Raw genomic sequence first — 23,814 nt, forward strand, 5'->3', positions numbered from 1 at the left:
GAACACACTACCTAAACATTAATAGGGCCCCTTTAAATATTTCAATTTGACTAAATGCTGATTTGAAGAACTTGTTTTAAGATTAAGAGCAGAGACAAGATAATACAAAATAAAGTTTGAAAGTGTCACATATTGGGAAATAAGAGGATTTTTTCCGAGCCTAATGCGATTTAAGGGGGAAAAAAAGGGGGGAAAGGACTGTTTTTTTAAGGGTCAAAAGAAGGTCTCGACTTTTTTGTCAAAACAAAAAAGAATATTTCTTAAAATGTCAAACTATTCCTTTAAGTATAGTTGGCTTAGTAAAGTAAGCTAGGAGTCATAATAAACAGTTAATAATCTAACTATGAGTAAGTATATGACAGAACGAAGAAACACTACATTGATGACTACGTTTGTGGATTCTTATGCTCTATCTATGCAAACATGGCCTTGTCTGTTGATCTGCAGAAGCTGATTTTAGTCATTGTGACACTTGACATTAGAAATCAAATATAGATAATTTATTCAATATTTACAAATCCACCTCAATGTTCACATTTACATAACTTTCGCATAAACTTTGCACAACATGTAGCTTATTTCAAATTATGGTAATTGTAACATCTCAGTTTTTTCAGTGTGACATCAGAATACAAAACTTTTAAATGCAAAGCCCTGCATAGAGATGCACATGTAGATAGCATATACACATCTATTGCTTTAGTGAGAAACAATAAACTGAAGATGGTGTGCAAATGTAGCTTGTGCATGATGGGCGGGAAGGGTGTTTGCAACACATACACTTCCGCAGAAAAAGTCCCTACCCTTTTCACAACATAAGCGCGGCATCTCTTGTAAGTCCTGTGTTTTACAATAACTGTAGCCATTTTGTGGCTCCGACCAATCCTTTCCCATTATACCAGCTAGTCCTATGTTTTTTTAAGGCTTTTCCTCTACACAGTCATCTTGGGTTATGGCCGACCCCAGTCTGTTATTCCAACTCAAAAATAAGGTATGAATGTGGGTAAAAAAACAAGTTTTCAAAGTTTTTGGGTGTTTCACCAGTGTTCCCAGACAAGCAATAACACCGCAGCTTTTCTCAGGTAGTCCAGCATTGAGCTTAGCTTCAGAGTACAGATTCTGTTGACGTAATGTTTCTGGTGTCTTTACATCTGCACCGATTCTGATGTAGATTCCAATAGATCCTTATAGAGGTCCGACCTGAGGAAACGTGGGTACGAGTCCCTCTCCATCAGCCCGTAGACGATCCTTCGGGCATCGTCAAAGCACAACGAGTCGGGCGTCTTCATGTTCCGCCTGATCAGCTCTCTGGTGTTGTGATCAATGTTGATCTGGAAGCGTAGAGTAACGTAATGAGGATGATTAGAACAAAGAAGTAGAAAGGGTGTGTGAAAAGAACTGTAAATCAGTCTGCCTAATAAACTCTTCTCTGCTTACCTCTCTCGGAGCCTCGGCTTGAATGTAGCGTTTGAAGATCTTTTTGGCCCTAGAGGACATCCTGAAGGAAGACTTCATCTTCTTGTAGTCTTCACAAACAAGCCAAAACTCAATGTTTTCATCACTGAATTCTGACTTCAAGTATGCCTGGAATATCTTCATGCCATCTAAACAGATTAAAATATAACCAGTTAGGTACCAGCCAAGGTTGAGGAGGAATACTGACGATAAAGCTTGAATATGGGCTTTGTAGCCTATTACTGAACTTACATTTGGATGATAAAAGCCTCTCAAGTGATTCTGACCACTGGGACATCTCCTCGTAACAAAGCCTTTAAAAAAAGATGCACTGTCACTCAAATGTGCTACAATAATTTCAACATTTGAGATGTTTCAAGTTTTCTTTGCTTACCCCTCATTATTAGCATCTTGAGATGATCTGCACTGCAGCCGAGACTTCAGGTTTCCTCCCCTGATGATCAAACACAAGGTTTATTTAGTGAAGCTCAATCGAAAAAGAGACAAAAGGAGATGATACATCGATTAGTTATGATAACATATTTACCTCTTCTTGTTATCAAGGTCCATGTTAAGGTTCTGTAGCTCCCTTTGTGGTGATACGTCAATACTCGGCATGGCACCAATGCTTTGTGCTCAGGGTGTGTGTGTGTGTGTGTGTGTGTTGGGCTGCTCTTAGAGAGTTGTGTGACTGCTGCTGTGTCTGTTTGATATATCTGCTCAACTATATATGTAGAGCAGAAGTGTTGGTGAGTAGCGTCACACTATCATGCTGAGCCAACCACAGAAAAAGAGGAAGTTGGGGATGACGCAAACATGTGCGCAGACTGCAACCACTGTCTGTGTGTACTGTACTTATCCTACATCCAAACATGTTTGTTTCAAAGTCCAGATGCAAATACAGTAGGGCAGTGGAAAATTCAGCAGCAGATAGGCAAATCATTTAGTCTTTAATCCACCCTGCCTGAAAACCAATGCAGCGTAGATGTGGATGGACGTCAGTGTCTGTATTCTAAATATGAAGCAACAGCCAGTAGGCGATTAGCGTAGCATAACATAAAGACGAGACGCAGGGGAAAACAGTTAGCTTGCTTCTGTCAAAATGTATCAAACGGTTTCTACTAATATCTACTCTTAATCTAGCTTCTAGATTAAGCCAAAAAAAAAGCCAAAAGGGCCCAAATAAATACAATTAATGTTGATTGGCTAACTAGGTCACTAAGAACTTTTGAAAGAACATCCATAACATTCATCTGGCTGCAACTTACAAATTATTTATCTAATATATCATATTCCAATCACTGTATATAGACTCTTATTGCACTATTTTACTATTTTCTTTTTTGTATTTACTTGCACTATTTTTTCTGTTGTTCTGTTTTATTGTGTTGCACTGTTGGATTTTCATCGTCATAACTACACTTTAGCTATGTACGTATGACTAATAAAAGCCTTGAACCTTGAAATGACAGTTAGCATATGTCAAAAATGTTGAACTATACAATTAACTAGTTTGACAGATGTTGTGACTGAACACTTGTTTCTATCGAATATCGGTAAGCAAACTATGCTTGTTCACTGAGGTAAGCAGTAGGTAGCACCATTGTCCAGTTGGAAATCATTGCATAACAAGAGGGTGCAGCAATAATCAGACCTTGAATAGTGAAAAGTAATGTAAAAAAAACTATAGATCATGAAAATGTTTTTATAGATTTAAAGATGTATTTTTCCTTTGTTCAGGGTTTCTTTAAGTGCGAATTGAAAATCTGCCAAAAAAGAGTTGTATAAAGAAAGCACCTTATGACTTAAAAGTCATTTTTGCTTTTGCTATGTTTTTATGATTAAGAATGTACCATAACTATATTTAGCAAAAGATAAATACTCACAATTTGAAGTAACATTATGTTTTTTTTAAAGTTAGACTGCTATTTGGTTGTATGTAGGCATATAGGGGGGCAATTAGGCCCAGTGTTTTCATAGACAGAAGTAATACCATCTTTATGTCACATAGGATAGAGCTTAAACAGATGGCTCAAAATTCGAAAAAAAGTAAAGTCTAACATCTAGGTCTGGTTCTAACCAGTTTGTCAAGATCATTCGGTCACCACCTACCAGGATTCTTAATCAATGGTGTGAACTGTGTAACTGAAAGCTGTTTTATTCACTTCCTGTTATGTTGACAGGAAGCTGCACAAAACAAAGGCTTTCACCTGTTATCTGTACATTCCCCTGGATTTTTGAATGAGTTTTTAAAAGAGAACATCATCAGTCCTTTGTTTTTCTTAGATTTGTAAATGTCTAATGTAGACTTCCTTGTATTTATGCTGTAGTAAAGTACCCGTGATGTAAGCAATATAACACTGAATGTCGTAGGAGGAAATTGTTGCTGTTTTTTTATGACTAAACATTTTTTATTTTACTTCTTTTTATTTACGGTAGTGAACTGAACTGAGGCTAACTAATACATAAAATACATACAGTTCAGAACATGTGAAATTTGATTATTATAATTATTATTATTATGGCTCCATCTGCAGCTTTTCCTCAGTCATTTCTTAGGATTACATTTTTCCACAGGCCAACAACAGCTTCAAAAAAAAAATTCCCTCAAAGAAAAAAACAAACATGCCCTGTTGTCGTGAGAGAAAAGTGCAAAAAGGACATTGAAACTCAGTTTGCTGCTGTGATGCTGTTTTAAGCCAGATACTTGGCATCTCATCTTGGGTGCAAGTTCATCAATGTTTGGGCTCAGGCTCTGAGCTGAGGAAGTCCTCAGTATTGAGTGAAGGTGTGCATGCAATATACCGGCGGGCCAGATCTAATAGTAATTAGAAATTATCCTGCGGGCCGAAATTAAATTCTAAATTTTGTTGCAATGTTTTGCTACCTGCACTTACAGCTGCTTTGCTACTACTCCAAATCATAATGTAACTTTGATAACAATGGACGATATATCGATATATTCACAGTGCAGAATATCAAGCCTGGATACAAGCTGATTTTTACACTGTTGTGACACAACTTAACCATGACAACACACGTCAATATGTAGGGGAAGTCTTCTGCTAGAAAGGTAGAGAACACTCAATTGGGAGTTAATGCATGCATAAAATGTAACATCTGAATCAACCCATGCTCGTAAACATAAGAAATTTAAATATGCCATAACTCATTGGCCTAACAATACATGATAATACTGTAAGTCTTAACCTAAGAAAAGGTTTTTAAGCAAACTTAATAAGTTGCTTTTGAGTCACAAGTCGGAATTGTTTTATCACTTTATCTATTTTCATGTGACTATGCTTTACCCAAGCTAGATGTTAAAATGCTCGCTTGTGGTGACATGAACTCTTATCTCAGACAATTTCGTTATCGGTTTCTGCACCCGTCTGTGAGTTTCCTCCGTCAGTCGGACAATTATATCTATGGCTCAGTTTTTGATAACTCTTTCACTTCCCTTCAAGCAACGTCTACTTTTGCTGGGCCTGAGAATAAGTAGGCCAAATTCAGTCTTTTTCACAGTACCCAATGAACTTCACCCTTCCACACACAGAGGGGAGTCGTTGAAGAGGAAGTTGTGGTGAGCAGCCTGTGTTGCCCTAAAATAATTCCCCCTTGAACATTCAATGCCACCAACAGAAGCAGAACAACATGTTCGTCTAACACCCACCGTCACATGGAGAAACCACTCCATGTCTACTTCCACTTTCCAAACACAAAATTCAGACAACAAACAAACGTTAAGGCCGCACAGGCGAAAGAGAACAATGTAGCATTTTATTTTTCCATATTGTTGAAGGTCATTCTTACATGCTGAGTTTACTCTCTTTGTGGATGTGAACATTATGTCCAAATGTGTTTTGTTGTGCTCCTTTGTATTTGCATGCGTTTTACATACAGTAGGCGATGACACAAGTTTGTATAATCCGCCATGTCCTGGCCATGACAAGGCAAAAAACAAACAGATAAAGCAATGACTACTGTCTAACACTATGAAGAAGTTTACATAGACACAATATAAACTATGCTTCTTTGATGGTAGATTTAAATAAGGGAGAATAAGCTTAGTTAAAGAGGATTTTCCCATTACATCAGATTATTTGAACCCCCCTTGTACTTTTTCATGATGCATAAACACCTGGGTCTTTGGCTAATTTAAATGAAGACGTTCATGCGGTTCCTCCTCACAATGTACAAAATGCAGCAGAGATATAAACCACACAAAGACAGAAAGGAAGTGTGAGGCAGTTTTTCCCTTTTTCGTTTTCAGTTGCTTCTTCTTTTTTTCAGAATGATGCTGCATGAAGGACTTTGTTGCCATCTGGTGTTTTATTTTACAACCAATGACCGTATTACAGTATACAGATGGGTTAGGGTTAGGGTTAGACGACAACAAAAGTGATTTGGATCACATTCAAGAGGGCCACACTCAAATGTCATTCAACCGATTTATGTTTAGTTAGATATACCAAAAATCAGGCAAGAAAAGCTGAAACAGAAGCATAGCAATACACTCACATATTTATTTGCACTTGAAATTTAAAGCATATTTGGATTTATATTGGTATAATCAATTAGATAAAGTGATAATAATACTTTACAATGAATCTTTTTAATAATTAATCTGGAGGGAAAAAGGTAATCATACAAGCATTATGTGCACAATCCCTTTATAGATTTTACCTTGACATAATTAAAGAGTTAAGGTATAATACAAGCTGCAAATTCTCTTGAGATGTAACTGTCTACTGAATCACACAGGTTAAGGAAAGAAAAAAAAGAAGCTATTTCTGCTACACTTGGGATTTGGATTGTATGGCATAAACCTGTTATCCACACTGAAATCAAAGAGTGCTATACAGCAGATGAGAGTCGGAAAGCATATTTCGCGAGCCTCCATCTGAGAGGCTGTCAGTTTGGAAAAACAGTCACCTTGAATCGCTTCTCCTCAGCAGTCCCTGATAGATGTCAGATTTTAGGAAGCGCGGGTAGCAATCCCTGGCCATCAGACTGTAGATGAGCTTCTGTGCCGTATCAAAGGAAGTCAGGGAGGGCTTGGAGATGTTCTTTGTTATGTTTTCTCTGGTGCCGCAATCTATGTTGATCTGGAATCAAACGATATCGCCCGAAGGCGTCTTACAGCAGTTTTTTTCATTCCCTATAAAGTAACAACTTGTGAGCACATTTCTAAGGTTCTACCACCGTGAAGCAGCCACTAAAGGCCTTCTAAATACAGAGTATGAATAAATAACTCTTTCTCTCTTTCAGCTTGCAGTTGTTTACCTGTCTCGGCGCTTCTGTTTGGACAAACTCGGAATAGATCCTGTTGGCGGAGGAGATCATCTCTGGCGCCGTCTTGATTTTTTTATACTCCTCACAGGCGAGCCAAAACAGAATGTTCTCCTCACTGTACTGGGACTTCAGGAACTCCCGGAAAGCTATCTGCCCAGCTGAAAATCACAAAAATGTTTAGGTTGGATAGCAATATATACAATCACGTATATGCACAGACAGGAGAGACTCGTACCTTTACAACCAAGGACTTTGTCCACGGACTCACTCCAAGTCTCAACATCTCCCAGTGGATCCTTGGGAAAGCAACACAATCTACCCTTGAAAAGAGCATCAAGATCTATCACTAGCCAAGTTATCTGTGAACTCAACAGCACAGTGCACCTGCAAACCACACTTGCATGTTTTAAAATGACTTGCAAACAGTTCAGAGCATTGACATCAACCTTAAAAATTACTAGAAGACCCTTCAGATCTCAAGACACAATGCAAATTGAGACTTACAGTGAGAAAACTCCTCGATATTTTCCACATGGTTGCTGTAAGCTGTTGCCTGCTTAAAAAAGGTAAAGGCCCCCAAAAAATAAAATATGCAGTAACTCACTTTATAGCCATTTCCTAGTCCTGTTACGAAGAGAGACAAAGATAAGATCCTGCCAGACTGAAGATGGGGTTGTGATTGTTTGGAAAGGAAGGAGTCAAGTGACTGAACAAATCTAAATGACCCACACCCAACATGAATGGAATATATGGAAATCTTTATGCAAAGTGTTGTTGTCGGGAGAGACGGGGCATCCTTCCGTGTCTGGAAGAGCTCGGCTGTGATTTTAAATGACCGCAAATGTTCTACATCATAACTGTGGATTTGACAAAATGAGGATGGCAAGTACTTATATAAATAACCTGAATTAAGATGATTTAAACTACTAACTACTTTAGATCTCCTTTCATCAGTAACTTCATAATAACTACTGTATATTCTACTTTGGGCAAGCAAGTATAATCATATACAGTATATCATAACATAAAGTTCTGCCTGCTGTGGTAGAGCACTACATGTCAAATTCAGAACAGGATTTAACTAAAGGATTAAGCAATGGTCAGGAAGCTCCCAACCATAAACAAATAGCTAAAAACAAATTCACTATTAAGGAAAACTCTCGTCATCCTGCCATTTGCATATCTGCAGTGTTCCTTATTCATCAAGACAAAAGCTTAAACAAGCATTAAATGAACAATGTGAGCCTTATACCTCAGGTAATGCTGGGGAAAACCGATCTTTGAAACTAAAAGCGTATCATTTGGGAAGAAACGTTGCATGTTCATTAGTCAATGATGAGGGTATTACAATTCATCCTGAGGGGAACATGAATGAATGTGCTACATAGCATAGCAATCCATCCAGTAGTTGCCAAGGCGTGAACCTCATAGTGGTCCTCGAGGAAAAAACTCAGGGGATCACCAACTTCAGGTACTTCATTTAGTGCCGATGCCTTGAGTGGGTTAAGATATTTCGAAGTTTGAACTTTTACATGTTGGCAGAGCTATGGGAAAAGTCAGAGAATAACTACAGTTTTTTGGGATTCATCCTATGGGGAACATGAATATCAGTACAAATGTCCTTGCTTATCTATTTAATGGTGGTCAAGAGTTCATAACAAATCTTCTGGTGGTGCTACAGGAAAAGTCTGGGGAGCCCCAGAGAGATTCATCCTCTGGGGAACAGGATTGTCTTAATCACTTCCATGACAATCCGTAAAGCACTTATTGGAATTTTTCAGTCCGGACTAAAATGGTTGACAGTCCAACCAACTGGCAGAAAATAAACATTAGCATTCTTCGATCATTTTCGCGAGCATGAATATTAGGCAAATCATTTAACACTAGAACCGCCAGAGATGTTGTTATGCCTAAAACCGCCACCGGGGTCAAATTGACCCAGCATTAGAATGCATTGATTTTCAAAGTAAAAGTATTGCTTTAAAAAGAAAAATGGTCAATTTTGTTAAATTCTTTCGTTTATTAACAGTACAACATAGGGTTTCGTGAGGCGGTTGTCGTTTTTGGGGGAAAAGCAAACAGCTGTTTGCTGCGGAGCGCAGCGCAAGCAGTCTCCCGTGAGCGGGAGCGCGCTCCTTGCTATCAATCTATCTATCTATCTCTCTTTCTCAATCTATCTCTCAATCTATAAGGAACCGCAGTAGACAAAAGGCGTTGCTATAGAAACACGTCATGTTTGTTTACACGCAAAATCAATAGCGCGAAAAGGGGTGGGGTCAATATGACCCGCTTGGCGGAAATAGGTATAAACGGCAATTATTTGGCCGATTTCTTCAATCTGACTTCATATTGACAATTTTTAACAACATAGTGTGCTACATAACACACTTTCAGGAAAATTCACGGACGGGGAGACTTTAATATGTTATTGAAAAAAAGTTACATACAATAAAAAACAGCTCTGGGTCAAATTGACCCGATTGGCGGTTCTAGTGTTAATGAAAAGTGTCAATAGTGTTATTACTACCATTTTTGGACTCCTCGTTCCCTTGCCGTCAATGTTTTCTTTTAATATTGTTTTTTAAGACGCCTGAAGTAAGGTTGGTGGTTTTCACAGGCTCAAGAAATGTTTTACGTTGTGTTCTATGACAGGTTTAGGGTTCTAGGGTTAGGGTTAGATTAAGTAAAGCAAAGCTTTTACTTGTCTCTAAAAAGGCAGTTACTTATACATGCCATCAAGTTGAACATTAGTTCACCTTCATGTTTTTGACATGAATTTGTGAATCCTTGGTGTAGTTTGTTTTTAGCCGTTATCTTTTTCTTCTGACGATTGGTGTTACGCTTCAGAAAAGTAAAACTTTCATTTGTGTAGACCATCTTGCACTAAACACTAAAAGTGTTAGTATCCTCATCGTTTATGTTTTACATAGAGCTTATATTTTGCACTACTCCAATGGAAAGAACACATTGATTTTTTTTTTCAAGGAAACCAGCACGATTGTAACTCCCTGAACTCTTTTCAGAGTTTTTAAAAAGACTCAAATAGATCAACACAAGAAAGATATTTCTGACTTGCCATTGCAAAGCCGAAGGGAACATACATAGTCACGTTATCCTGAGCTATATGTGGAGCAATGTCCCTTAGGTTTTAAAAAAAGGAACATTAAATTGTAAACCAAACAGTATATCAGATACAATACTTCCAGTGTGTTGTAACCCATGGTTTTATTCTTTCCTGTCAGTGGTGGAGATGTTGAGGGCCCAAACAAACCAATAATGTAAATCACATCAGGTGATGGAAAACACCCAGGCTACCCGTATTTGCATGTGTGTAGACGCACCAGGTCAAGAAATTTGTTTTTCAAAAAAGGCACAGCCAGGAAAGGAAAACTGGGGAGTGTCTTTGTGAACTCATTGCAAAGTTATCAAGATGTTCTGTATTGTTGTACTTCAGCCTTTCATTTTCTTCGATCAAAAGTTGTTCTGAACAGTCAGTGTATCCATCCACAGCAAAAGGGACAACGCGGAAAAAGCTTATTGTAAAAAAAGATCATTGATATATTCCCAACTAAATTGAAATGGAGTGTCTTTGGTGATAAGCAAAGCACTTCATACCAAGATGCATTTTTTCCAACCTTACACAGGGTGGCACTCTAGTCCTCTTCAGGCCCCAAATCTGTATTCGACAACAGCACCATTTGTCTAGCTTTCTCTGTCATTGATAGCAATTTCTCTTTGCTGTTGGTCCTGCTTGTTTTATTTATCCGATCACAAACATGGTTTTAAACCGTCTCCTGCAGGGTGGGGGCTGGTGCACGAAAAACCTATTCAAATTAATTTTCAAAGCCCTGAAAGTAAGTCAGTAAGCATGCCAGTGTTTCATCTATTTGTCTCAACTTGTAACATGAAAATAGCAAACAAAAGGGATCCTTGCGGTGAGATTTGATACTTTTTTCTTTTTAGCAGTGATCTTTTCCGATTTTTGATGGCCCTAAAAATAACATATTGGGCAAATTAAATTATAGACAAGTTCAAGGTCAAGCATCTACTCGACCTCAGTGAAAAAACTCCCAAAGATACAAAATGTTCAGCATGTTTCCACTTGGCCCAATGCAGCTGACAGATGGTAGAGTATTTTTCTACAGAAATGGTTTGAATGATATTTAGCCTTCAGCAGAGAATCTGTCTAAATTCTCAAGAAAACCACTCAACTGTTCATTGGCGAACATGTGGTCGCTTTCAGAGTTGTAGGAGGTTGCCCGTCAATCATTCAACTGAATCTTAGTTTTTACCCCATATAAACACAATCTCCTTGTTGAGGTCCCAACACTTTGGTTTGGCATTTAGTATTGAAAGTACAAAGTTTCACCTTGAGACTTGCAAACAAACTTTATTTTGGTCTGTCAATATCGTTGCAGGCCAGCAGCATCAAGTGCAAACGGATTTGTATGGGGTACATTTCACAAGTCAATATCTAAGCCTGGGAGTCGGCAACTCTGTTACTAAATTTGTCTCACGTAGTTAGATAAAAGCTTCAAAGATGAAACAAATATGTTCTTAAATTGGCAACATGTGGTGAAAAAGTTTTAGTACCAGAGCCCCAGGGTGCAACACTTCTGACTGACTTTTGCTAAGATTGAGGAATCTTTTAAAAAGCAACCCATTTGTTTGAGAGAATGTGTTTTTTGTTTTGTTTTATACATGTAGTACTGGTACTTATTTAGTTTTACAAGCATTATAAGTTAGGTTAACTGTTCTTTCAGTCTTTTGTTTCCCTCCAGTGGATCATGTTTGACTTGTGGATAATTTCAAAGGCTTTTTGTGCAGACTGAGTCACAGATTTAAATACCAATGGGAATTTTTATTTAGTTGGCAGGTAATCTTAAACTGTAATGAATTTGCCAGGACAGCTCCTTCGACATTTGTTACAACTTCATCCAATCAATCGACAGACAATCAATCAATCACATTTTATTTATATAGCTCAATATCACAAATGACTAATTTGTCTCAGGGGGCTTCACAGTTTGTACAGAATACAACACCTTGTCTCCTTAGATCATCCCATCGTACAAGGAAAAACTCCCAAAGAAACCCCACAGTTAAAGGCAAGCCTGAGCCAGCCCTACTGTATATAGGCTTTATCAAAAAGGAAAGTATTAAGCATACTTTTAAAAGTGGAGAGGATGTCTGCCTCACAAACAAACTGGAAGCTGTTTCCACAGAACTCAGTAGTCACATGCCATTTTCCCCCTCTTCTCTGTGTGTGAGTGGACTCGTGGATGCCTAATTCATGTGAAATGTGAGATATTGAATTCTGTTTCTTTTTTTTTTATCAATATGTTTATTGATTTTCAGCATACAAAAAATCTCATACATAGGACGAAGACAGGACAACTATATTACTTTACATGAAAGAAAAATAACAACACTAAATTAAATTGGTACATACAACAACGGCACTCTAAAGGCGCATTCACACCGCAGTACTTTTCCCACAAAGGTTCATGAGAATTTAGTTCATCAGAACTCTTTAGTACAGATCGCGTTCACACCGGAATAAGTCCCTGGGGGTGGATTAGGCAAATGAAGCCACTGACGTCACTTCTTCTTCTTCTGCTTTGGGATTACTGGCAGGCCGCAAACAACTTCACGGCGTATACTGCCGCCCAAAATCCCCGGCCGGAAGTCCCCGGTTGTTGGGGACTGGTTTAAGTAGAAGCTGCTGGGACTCCCAGCAGCTTCTACTGAAGCCTTCCGAGTAAATCGACAGAACGCCGACACCTCCTCATCTCCAGTGCTCCCATGTTTTATTTTGTGTTGCCATAAGTTAGTCTCTCTGCGTTTCTGCGCTGGGCTAATGCTAATGCTAATAATGCTAATAAAATGGTGGCTTCACAACACTTTTTTTGAGTTTTACGGGGCGTGGTTTGCAATCCGCCCAGCCAATCAGAAATATAGCTCTTTTCTCACAAGAGAGCCGCATGAGAGTCCCTGCTCTCTAGCAGGGACGGAAAAGGGGGTAAAAAGGTTCTCATGAACTAATTTTAGTTCCGGCTCTTTTTGGTGTGAACGCGGCATTTCGGAACTATATCGGAACTAAAGTGGGAAAAGTACTCCGGTGAGAACGCGGCTTAATACATCGGCAACCATCCAGTTTTCCAGCAATATGACCGTATTTCTGCAGAGGATATCACAGTAATTTACATTTGAACATATTATAGCATTATCGCATTATCCTGCCCCAGGTTCGTTCAGAAATTGAGATAGGTCGTTGTTCTTGGTATACTGTATGAAAAAACCCAGACCTTCTGGAACAGTTCTTGTTTGTCTTTGAGAATGTAAGTGATTTTTTCTAAAGGCAGACCTAAAGAAAGTTTCCTAAACCACTGTGCAATACTGTGAATTCTGTTTCTTATTTTATTTTTCAAAATTATAGTTATTTAGGCTGAGATGTCTGGGAAAGCTTCTTGAAAGAACCCTGGCATCTATGTAAATGAGATAAACCAGCTCTTTCTGTGTTGTATGTTAAAATATTTAATCACGATTAATCGCATGATGTCCATAGTTAATCGCCAATTAATCGCACATTTTGTATCTGTTCTAAATGTACCTTAGAGGAATATTCAAGCTTTTAATACTCTTATCAACATATGAGTGGACAAATATGCTTTATGCAAATGTTTGTTTATTATCATTGGAACAATGAGTTTAATGTATGTGAAATATTTTCTTGAATATTCTCAACACAACAACCTCTGAACAATGACAAATATTCTCCTGAATATGTTCAATACAACAACCTGGAACCTCTCTCTCTTAAACTCTCTCCCAACCCTGTCTACTTCTCTGCACTGAGCCAGTTGCTCAAACAGACAAGCCTGTTTACAGTTGTCGGCGAAATGCCGCTCCTCTGTCTTCATAACAGTCAAAGCATGAGACAGAAGTTCCCACTGTGGGTCAAAATAATGCGCTGTGATGTGCAGTTGACAGGTTGGATGGGATCCGAATGATCTAACGCAGCCCCTTGTCCTCCACAATGTTAAGCTGAGCCAACCATTTAGCTATCGCTGTTGTTGTCCAGGCGTCTCCCCGGCTAACTTTCAAGCGTGGTATGCCGCAATCAAGCGGCAGGAGCTGGGCTGTCAGCAGGGGCGGACTGGCCGTCTGTAGAATCTGGAGAACCACAGAACGGCCGGTGTTGTGTCAAATTATGCACCCCCGTCGTGAAATGCACCCCCTGGCCTGCCGCAAGAAGCGCCCCCCCAAAAAAGATGCTTCTATTAATCCCACCCTCAAGCACTTTGGAGGGTATAGTTGTAGGACTAGTACCAATAACTGGAGCAAGTTTCATGTATGTGACACGTGTATTGTCAGAGAGAGCAAGGGGTGCAAATCGTGGCAACCAGGCTGTTCATAAAAAGCACCACCCAAAATAAAATAAATGATATTAATCCCACCCTCAAGCACTTGATGTAAAAATAAACAATACATTGTAAAGCACAAGTACAAGCAAAAGTATACAGACAGCCGGTTTGATCCGCCGTTTCCCCGCAGCGAGGCTTCCCGCCCGTTGTGTTGTGTTAACTGTGTTCGTTATTCTCCCGACCAGGAGAGAAGCTTTAAAAGAGGAGACTAAATGGAGTCTCTGTGAAAGTTCAATTGGGTACTTTAATTAAAAAAGGCGCGGGTTGGTCACAAGCATGATATTGTTCAGTCAGACAAACAGCTGTGATCCGCTCCTCGATAGGGAAGAGAAGAGACTGGATCTCTCCTCCGGTGCTGTTATATATCCTCTGCTGGCTCCTCCCCGCCAGCCGGCTCGCCTCGTCTCCAATGTCCGTTATTGCATTTAAACAGAGGATAGGTTCTTTTCACATTCAATATATGCTTAACGCGCCGTTTCTCCTCATATTCTCTTTCATCACTTTTCATTTAACACATTCTAAACGCTGTAATCAATACTCTAAACCAGGGGTGTCCAAACTACGGCCCGGGGGCCAAATGCGGCCCGCGGACCATTTTGAATCGGCCCTCAGCTCATTCTAAAAGTATAATGTAATACGGCCAACAAATGAAACTTGTGCTTGTGTTATATTGTACTTCTTAAATATATATGTAAAATATATATTTCACAGTATGTGTAAAATAAGCCCACTTTTCAAATAGATTCAGTCAATTCAAGTTGGAAACATTTTCTAACAAATCTTAGTTGGTACAAAAAATTCCCAATAACTTATTTACCTAACAAGCTTGAAATATACCCTTCTTATTTCCCCTTATTATAAGCAAACTGAGGGATGAGCTTCCAACAAAATAAATGAAATCCTATGGAGACCTGTGATATAGGCTGTTTTTTTCTTAAGGCATTTTCAAGTATCAAGCATAATTGACCTACATTTGATCAATTTTCCTGACGTATAACTTAACTTATGAGGCAATGTACATCTAGTGACTGGCCCAGCCCTTCGTATATTTTTCTGTATGTGGCACTCAGTGAAAAAAGTTTGGACACCCCTGCTCTAAACAATACTTCTCGGCTCGTTTGGTTTCCGGTCATTCCGGATGTTGTCACATGCTACTCTCGTCTGTAAACAATAATGTATTCAAATAAACTGTACCTTCATTTAATATTCAGCATGGTAGTATCTCAACATCTATAGTTGTAGTGTTAAATCAGTAGGCTTCGGTTTGCACCACTCCATATCATTTCGCTACTAAATTCACCTATTCAGGAAATCGTATATTAGCCACATGCTAAATGCTAACTGTAGATGAAGGATTTTCAGAATAAAAGCTTAACTGCTTGTGCATAAGAATTTCTGGTTTTTCAGTATAAAAGAGCATTAAAACTGACGGCATGTTTAAACTACATTTCCCCATTAAAACATTGATTTTAATTTCTAACAGTTGCCAACTCCATAGTAAGCAAAAGTAGCTATTGGCTGTCCGAAAAGTCGGCAGAAGTCAGGGCCGGACTGGGACAATAAGTCAGGCCGGGAATTATACACCCAGCCAGGCCACTACCAGTTTTTTCGGCCATTTTGCTGGATTTATTTGTCAATATTTACAGCGTTGCTGCCCATAGTGATAGCCCTCTAAATCTACTACCAAAAAATAAGCATATGGAGATGGGTTACTATTTAAACAAATGTGCAAATCTATTCAGGAACCTATTCATGTGAACATATTTTAAGTGGGGATGGACCTCAAATCCTCTAGGGGTGCTTGGGGGCAAGCCCGGTAAGATTTTTTTTTAAATGTTGGACTTAAATGCATCAATCTGGTGCATTTTGAGGGGGAAATAAAGAGAGAGACTACACCCATATGAAACAGAACTGTATACATTTAAATAATCATAAAATCATAATAACATGGCCATAACCAATAACATACCATATCCAATATGAAAAAACATTGAAACTTGTTTATTTATTTGTCTTTGGTTCATTTATAGTTGTGAGTTTGTCTCGGCTCCTGAACCAGCATCACCTGTTTCCCCCTTCTCCTCTTTGAGGCAGCAGCAAAGACTAGTTTTAGCTTTCAACACGTTTTTAAAGTTTATCTTACCTTTTTTCACCTAGTTAACGTTTTTTTAAATTATTATTCATGCTTATTTAACTAATCACTCCCCCTTCAAATGGGAATATGTGTTTACATGAATAGTGACCAACTGAGAACTAAGTTAACTTTCTAAACACTCAGAGAGTCCTTTACCTCACCTGGGGCCTCATGTATAACGCCATGCATAGGATTGATGTGGGAAGGTTGCTTACGTAGTAGAAATCCAAAAAATAGGTCCATACATTTTCCGCCACTTTGCGATTCACCAAACATTGCGTACCGGCGAGGAAAGTGCGTATGGCACTTCCTACGCCTGTTCTATTTCGTATATGGCTTCGCCCTCTAAGTCTATCGCTATTGGGTAATACCCCTGCGCCCCCGCGCAGCACTGAAACACTTGTAGTCCACGCCCACCCGCAAGGTGGGCCCCACCCTCGGGCCTCCTTCCGGTATAAATAGGAAGGTGGCCCGGCAATCTGCTCCCTCTTTTTTTCAGCAAACCAGCACAGTTACTGAAGCACAGCAATTAAGAATCATCATGAGCAACAACTGCGTCCGTGGTTGTCCCTCATGTGGCTCTGGGTTCATAATAGTACAGCGGTTAAGCCCTCAAATCAAGGGAAATTGTGCACTTTTTGAAAGAAACATGAAAATTCTACCATAGTTAGTTTATATCATGAGGTTTATTTTTAGATGTGGAGGGAAGTCAGATTTGACCTCTGAGGCCCGGGAGAGGTCAAATCGGGGATGGCCACCAATAATATTCAAAACTGACTCACTTTGGAACCGAACACTGTAGAAAAACACTTAAGGTGTCATTTCCCACAAATGTTAGGGTGCCCATTCTGTTGGTGATACATTTGAGACCAATATAATTCAAGAAAATGCATTTATGTTAAAGTCAAGGTAAAAATATATCAAAATATTTATTTTTTATGTACCCAAGAACATTCTTCAATTGATTTCTTTGTAGTCTCAGTATAATTTAGTTATAAGTTATTATTTCATGGGGTGTGTGGATATTTGTATGCATTCTCAGCACAGATTTATCAGCAGTTGACCCCCCTAGACCATTTCCACAGACTACCTGCAATACCACCGCGGACCACTGGTTGAAAACCCCCTGCTCTAAAGCTTCAGTAGCCTACTTATTTGAGGGGTTGTTGCTAGACAACATGGTGAGAAGTATTCAGAAATGCCACTTCTGACACTTCGGACATTTCTAACAGGTAAAAAGATTGACTATGAACAAACAATATTATTAAAAACAATATTAATATTAATATATGCCTTTGAATGCGAATGTATTGAATTTGACTGTAGCCAGGAAGGAGTTTTCCTTGCTAGCTAGCAAGGAAAACTCCTAGCTAGCTAGCTAGCTAGCTAGCTAGCGTGATCAAAAATAATTATCCTAGCTTAAGTAGAAGACAGTCTGGAACATTTCTGTTTGAGCTGAGTAGTTTAATGATTGAACAGAGTATTTTCTAGAGATGTCAACTTGGTTATTATGTCAAATTTGGGTAACATTTTACCTGTCATAACAGTAACAAAACACAGTCACGGACATGTCACGAACATGTCATAAACATTATGTCAATGTCATATATATATGACACATATATGTCATATCATTGTCATTAAGTGTCATTTGGTTTAACCTAACCCTACAAAAACCGAATGACACAATGACAACAGTGTTTAATACAATGTTAAATTGTTATCTTTTCAGATTCCCACGTCTTGCTGGAATTTTAACCCTCACCATGTCAAAGCGTCACAGCTTGATGGTCCCTACCCAGCCCTCGTTATCCAAGCAATCCAAGCCACCCCCCAGCACTAACTGGGACATTTGTGTCCTCTGTCAAGTCAAAACAGATGAACCTTTACAGTGTCCTCTCAGAAACAAATATAAACAGTCTGTTGGTAGTGGCTATGTATCCCTCACAGAAGACCTTCTCCGGTTCCATACCCTTCAGCATATGCCAATGGACCTCAACCTGGAGCGATTAGATGATGGAGATGGCATAGAATCCACTTTGAAGAGACACAAGGCAGAGTGGCACAAGAGATGTCGGCTAAAATTCAACAAAAAAGCATATGATGAGCTAAGTCGGGGGAAATTAACTACAGCACAACAACAAAGTACCTCATCTGTACACACGCGATCTGCCCACAGCCATTCACAGTCCACAGAACCTACTTGCTTCTTTTGCAATGAGCCTGCTGCAGGTTCCTCAGGTTTGCATAATGCATCAACCTACAACATTGACAGAAATGTGAGGAAGTGTGCCCTTGAGCTTGAGGACACTGCTCTGTTGGCCAAGCTCGCAGAGGGTGACATGATTGCCATTGAGGCCAAGTACCATCATCGCTGTCTGTCTTCATTGTACAACAAAGCCAGGCAGGCTGCATCTAAACACAATGATGGAGATGATACTTGCCTACATGGCATAGCCTTTGCACAGTTAGTGGCATATCTGGAAGACAAGAACAGTGATGAGAACACTTCCCCTGTCTTGAAATTGACTGACATCGCTAAGTTGTACAAGACCAGGCTGGAACAACTTGGTCTGACTGTAGATAAACGGATTCACACCACCAGACTGAAAGAACGACTGCTTTCTGAGCTTCCACATCTGAGGGCACATTCACAAGGAAGAGACACACTTCTGAGTTTTGAGAATGACATTGGACCAGCTCTCATGATAGCCTGTCAAACTGACAGTGATGCCATGCACTTAATGCGAGCAGCACAAGTAGTGCGCAAAGAAATCTTTGGTTCGTCTTTCTCTTTTGACGGATCATTCCAAGAAAACTGCCAGCAGAGGGCTGTGCCACCATCTCTCTTGGCTCTCGTCAACATGGTACTTGATGGTACAAACATTAAGCATCAGACCACCACAAAACCTTCCCTAACAATCTCCCAATTGATGGTCTTTAACAGTAAGAAGCAGGCACGGAACATGGATTCACCAAGCTCAGCACGTACAAGGCACACCCGAGAAACTCCACTCCCTCTATATCTGTCCCTCAAGATCCATGCAGTTACACGAAGTAGGGGGTTAGTTGACACACTGTTCAACCTGGGATTGTGTGTTTCCTATGACAGGCTGCTGCAAGTCACATCAAACATTGCCAATGGTGTCTGCCAGCAATTTAGGATGGAAGATGTTGTGTGCCCACCAAAGTTGCGTAATGGACTGTTCACAACAGGAGCTGTGGACAATATAGACCATAACCCAAGTTCTGCAACAGCCAAAGATTCCTTCCACGGCACTGGAATCTCACTAATGCAGCATCCATCACACACACAAAGCGGAACTGATCGTGGTGTACTAGTGATTAGTCAAGATGGCTCTTCCACCAAGTCAGTGAAACCTCTGCCAACATCATACACAGTCGTGCCACCAGCTTCCCTCCACAAAAAGGAATTTAGTGTGCCACCTGTACAAGGTCCTGTGAGACCCTCCACCCTCCTAGTTTCTACAGCCGCCACAGAGGATGAATATGCATGGCTCAGAAAAGTCAAGACAGCTGTTGAAACGTCAGCCATTGATGGCATGATATCGTGGTCTGCCTACCATGCCTGTGTTCACCATGCCGTCATCCCTCCTGCAGCAATCAATGCATTATTACCTCTCTTTCTTGACAATGCACATTCAGTAGCAATGATTCGGCACTCTATGGAAATCGTAAAAAGAGCAATTCAACATGTGAACCCTGGTCAGATTCCTGTCATTGCTGCTGACCAACCACTGTATGCTCTCGCTAAACAAGTACAGTGGACCTGGCCAGACACTTATGGAGAAGATCACTTTGTGATCATGTTTGGTGGTCTACACATCGAAATGGCTATGTTGAAGTTGCTGGGAGACTGGCTAGAAGAAAGTGGCTGGACCAATGCTCTGGTCCAGGCTGATATTGCAAGTTCTAGAACAGCAAATTCCTTCTTACATGCCAAACATGTCACCAAGACCCGCCATGCACACCAGGTCACAGCTGCAAGCCTCTATACACTACTGCAACGAGCATACAATGAACATTGCATATCTGATGATACAGATGCCATACCACCTGACAGTCTATCTTTTGAGGAGTGGTGCATACAACAAGCAAAGGCTAGTGTTCACTTTGACTACTGGCATAAGACCCTGTCATTGCAGCTTCTCGTTTTGCGGTACATGAGGTCCATTCCTGAAGGCAACTTCCAGCTGTACGTGGAATCCCTAACACAGATCATGCCCTGGATGTTCGCCCTGGATCACACACACTACAGCAGATGGCTTCCCGTACACATCCGTGATATGATGACTCTTGCGGACAGACACCCAGATGTCCTGGCAGAATTCAAGTCTGGACATTTCGTGGTGCACAAAACCAGCAACCAGTTCTCTGCCATGGCACTTGACCAGTGCCATGAACAGAACAATGCCATGGTCAAAGGTTCTGGTGGGGCTATCGGACTGACTGGCAATCCAGAAGCACTCAGACGCTGGATGGTAGCAGGACCAGAAATCGCCAGGATCACTAAAGAGTTTGAAGAACAGGCAACACACCAACAGCATGGACCCAGTGACTCTAGACACCATGACCAGCAACCTGGAGTGCAAGCCACATTCCTGAAGGAGGTTAAGGCACTTGTCACGGTGCTGGAAGAGATGGGGAATCCATTTCTAGAACACAGCCAAGATCTTTTAGTCATTGACACAAGAGACATCGTTGATACCCAAGTTGCTGATACTGTAAGAAGGATTTATACCATTGGTGAGGAGCAGTACACCGAGTTTGTGACCCAAAGGCTGGAAAGGTGTACAACACCTATCACACACCCTCTTCCAAAAAAAAAGTTGCCACTATTCAGCAGACCACCTGTGAAGGTCAAATCAAAAGAGAAAGCACAACTCGCTGCACTGAAGAGTGACTGTGGTCTTTTTTCAAGGCTGTACATCTCATGTCAAACACGAGATGGAGACATCAACCACTTCTTTTCCCACGAAAACCAGGCAGCACCTCCAGCTCTGTCAAGTGGAGGAAAACTTCGGTTCGGGGTTAAAGCAGATCTGCTTCGCTGCCTGGAGTCAAATCTGCTTGAAATCTAGAGTGTTCCTAAGACTGATGCAGTAATTCTAGATGGTGCAGCTCTGGTTCAAATGCTGAATCCAAAGTTATCAAGAACATTTCAAGAGTATGGAGAAACAGTGTTCATACCATATATCTCTGCTCAACTAGAGGTAAGCATCCGTGTTGACCTTGTCTGGGATGTATACCTATCTGCCAGCCTGAAAGCTTCAACAAGACAGAAGAGGGGAAATGGCAAGAGGAAAAGGGTGGCTCCCCTTACTGTGATGCCCAAGAACTGGAAAGACTTCCTTCGATGTGATGAAAACAAAACAGAGTTATTTTCCTTCCTGGCCCGAGAAGCCGTAAGTCTGCCAGTAGCACAGGGCAAGGAACTGTATGCAACAGATGGAACTGGAGTCCTCTGCTCTCCTGCCGATTCATGTGTGACCTGCCTTGCCCCATGTTCACAAGAAGAGGCAGACACCCGGCTACTTCTGCATGTGGCAGACGCTGTGCATAAAGGTTGTAAGAAGGTGACCATACGTACCGTTGATACAGATGTGGTGGTGTTGGCAGTGGCTTGTTTTAGCAAAATAGCTCCCGATGAACTGTGGGTTTCCTTTGGTGTTGGGTCGAGTTTCCGGTTTATCGCTATTCATGAAATGGTTGCCACAATGACTCCTATCCAATGCCTGACTCTCCCTGTCTTTCACGCTTTCACTGGATGTGACACCGTGTCTGCATTTGCTGGCCGTGGAAAGAAGATTGCCTGGGAGAGATGGAAGTCTTTCCCAGAGGTCAGTGATGCTTTCCAGGAACTCCTGTGCATGCCAAGTGAGGTCAGTGAAGATTCCATGTTACTGCTGGAAAGATTCGTGGTGCTCATGTATGACCGAACGAGTGAGTGCATGGAAGTGAATGATGCCAGGAAACAGCTTTTCTCCCAGAAGTCCAGGAGTTTAGAAAACATCCCTCCAACCCAGGCTGCCCTCAAACAGCACATCAAGCGTACTTGCTTTCAGGCTAACGTTTGGAACCAGTCACTGGTCCTGGACCCAGAGATGCCAGAGCCATCTGATTGGGGCTGGACAAAAGAAACCACTGGGTGGCAGCCACTCTGGACAACTCTCCCTGAAGCAGCAAAGTCTTGCCATGAGCTGATCCGCTGTAACTGTCAGAAAGGGTGCACTGGACGGTGCTCATGTGTCAAAGCTGCACTTAAGTGTACAGATCTCTGCTTTTGTTCTGGGGACTGTTAAGATTTTTCATCACTACCAATATGTGATCCTGACATGAAAGGACTGTGGTGTTGTTAGCCACTTCTCCGTCCCTTGATGATGATTAAAAAGTTAAATAATAAATCAGTTAAAAAATTACTTATTATTTCAATGACTGTTGTTATTGGCATTGTTATTATTGTTATTGACATCATTATTAACCTTATCATTACCGTTATTATTTTGAAAATAAACTATCTTTTGGCATCGTTCACCACCCTATGTTTGCATTATTTGACCTCCACATTGATCTAAATGCATTTTCTTGAATTCTATTGGTCTCAAAGGTATCACCAACAGAATGGGCACCCTAAAATGTGTGGGAAATGACACCTTAAGTGTTTTTCTACAGTGTTTGGTTCCAAAGTGAGGCATTTTTGAGTATTATTGGCGGCCATCTTGGATTTGACCTCTCCCGGGCCTCAGAGGTCAAATCTGACTTCCCTCCACATCTGAAAATAAACCTCGTGGTATAAACTAACTATGGTAGAAGTTTCATGTTTCTTTCAAAAAGTGCACAATTTCATGGTTATCCGCTCTACTATAATGAGTTATGACCTGCAGAGATAAAAGCAGTATGCGAATCCTGCCGGGGGTCAGAGCACGCGTACGCGGCTCTAAACCAGCAGGTAGCATGCACTGCGCTCCCCTCCCCTCGGGCGACAGGAAGCGGAGAGCGGACACTCTTGCTGCTGTGGCCGAGGAGGACGATTGGCCCGTCCAGGCTTACGAGCCCGCGGACGGGACCTCGTGTCCCTGGGCCAGAGTGCCGGGCAGGAGTCCGAAGCAACTCCTACCCCGCCTCCCTCCACGGTTCACCGTTCGGTTCTCCCCTCCCTCCTCTCCCCCGGACGGGGGAGACAGAGTCAGAGCAGGGTGCCAGCTTGGAGGCCGAACATGCTTTCCCCCTCTCCGTCACCACAGCGCGGCGGCGTCTGTTACGGAGACGGCCAGAAAAGTGCTACTGGACGCTCCAATCAGCCCTGACTGGCTGTTCGGACCCCAGTTCCACGCCATGGTGGAGTTCATGAAGACGGCCGCGGAACAGGTGGACGGCATTCGCCAGCATGTACAGCTGGCTCCAGTCGGCTGAGCTGCCACAGCGGCACCAACGCCCGCAGCAGCCGCGGCATCCACGCCGGCCACAGGAGGCCGCAAGCGGAGA

The 23,814-nt window shown here is 41.1% G+C and overlaps 2 protein-coding genes across 2 annotated transcripts in view; both read right to left on the bottom strand.

Moving 5' to 3' along the window:
• Window positions 1–485: 485 nt before the first annotated feature.
• Window positions 486–2,171, bottom strand: LOC307017543 (regulator of G-protein signaling 13-like). Its single transcript, XM_079647140.1, has 5 exons — window positions 2,003–2,171; window positions 1,850–1,909; window positions 1,708–1,769; window positions 1,438–1,604; window positions 486–1,331 (listed from the first exon to the last, which is right to left on the bottom strand). The coding sequence occupies exons 1-5, from the start codon at window positions 2,071–2,073 to the stop codon at window positions 1,146–1,148; spliced, it is 546 nt and encodes a 181-aa protein (XP_079503266.1). The 5' UTR covers window positions 2,074–2,171; the 3' UTR covers window positions 486–1,145.
• A 3,281-nt stretch (window positions 2,172–5,452) lies between these two features.
• The window catches only part of LOC307020598 (regulator of G-protein signaling 21-like), an 86,993-nt gene continuing 68,631 nt past the window's right edge, over window positions 5,453–23,814 (bottom strand). The window contains exons 2-4 of the mRNA XM_079652060.1: window positions 6,983–7,131; window positions 6,739–6,905; window positions 5,453–6,560 (exon numbers count right to left, since the gene is read on the bottom strand). Of these exons, the coding sequence (XP_079508186.1) occupies window positions 6,384–6,560; window positions 6,739–6,905; window positions 6,983–7,131 (493 nt within the window). The 3' untranslated portion in view covers window positions 5,453–6,383. The remainder of the gene's footprint in view (window positions 6,561–6,738; window positions 6,906–6,982; window positions 7,132–23,814) is intronic.

This window comes from Notothenia rossii, assembly GCF_949606895.1.
Source record: "Notothenia rossii genome assembly, chromosome: 9".
In the NCBI taxonomy this organism is placed as follows: Eukaryota; Metazoa; Chordata; class Actinopteri; order Perciformes; family Nototheniidae; genus Notothenia; species Notothenia rossii.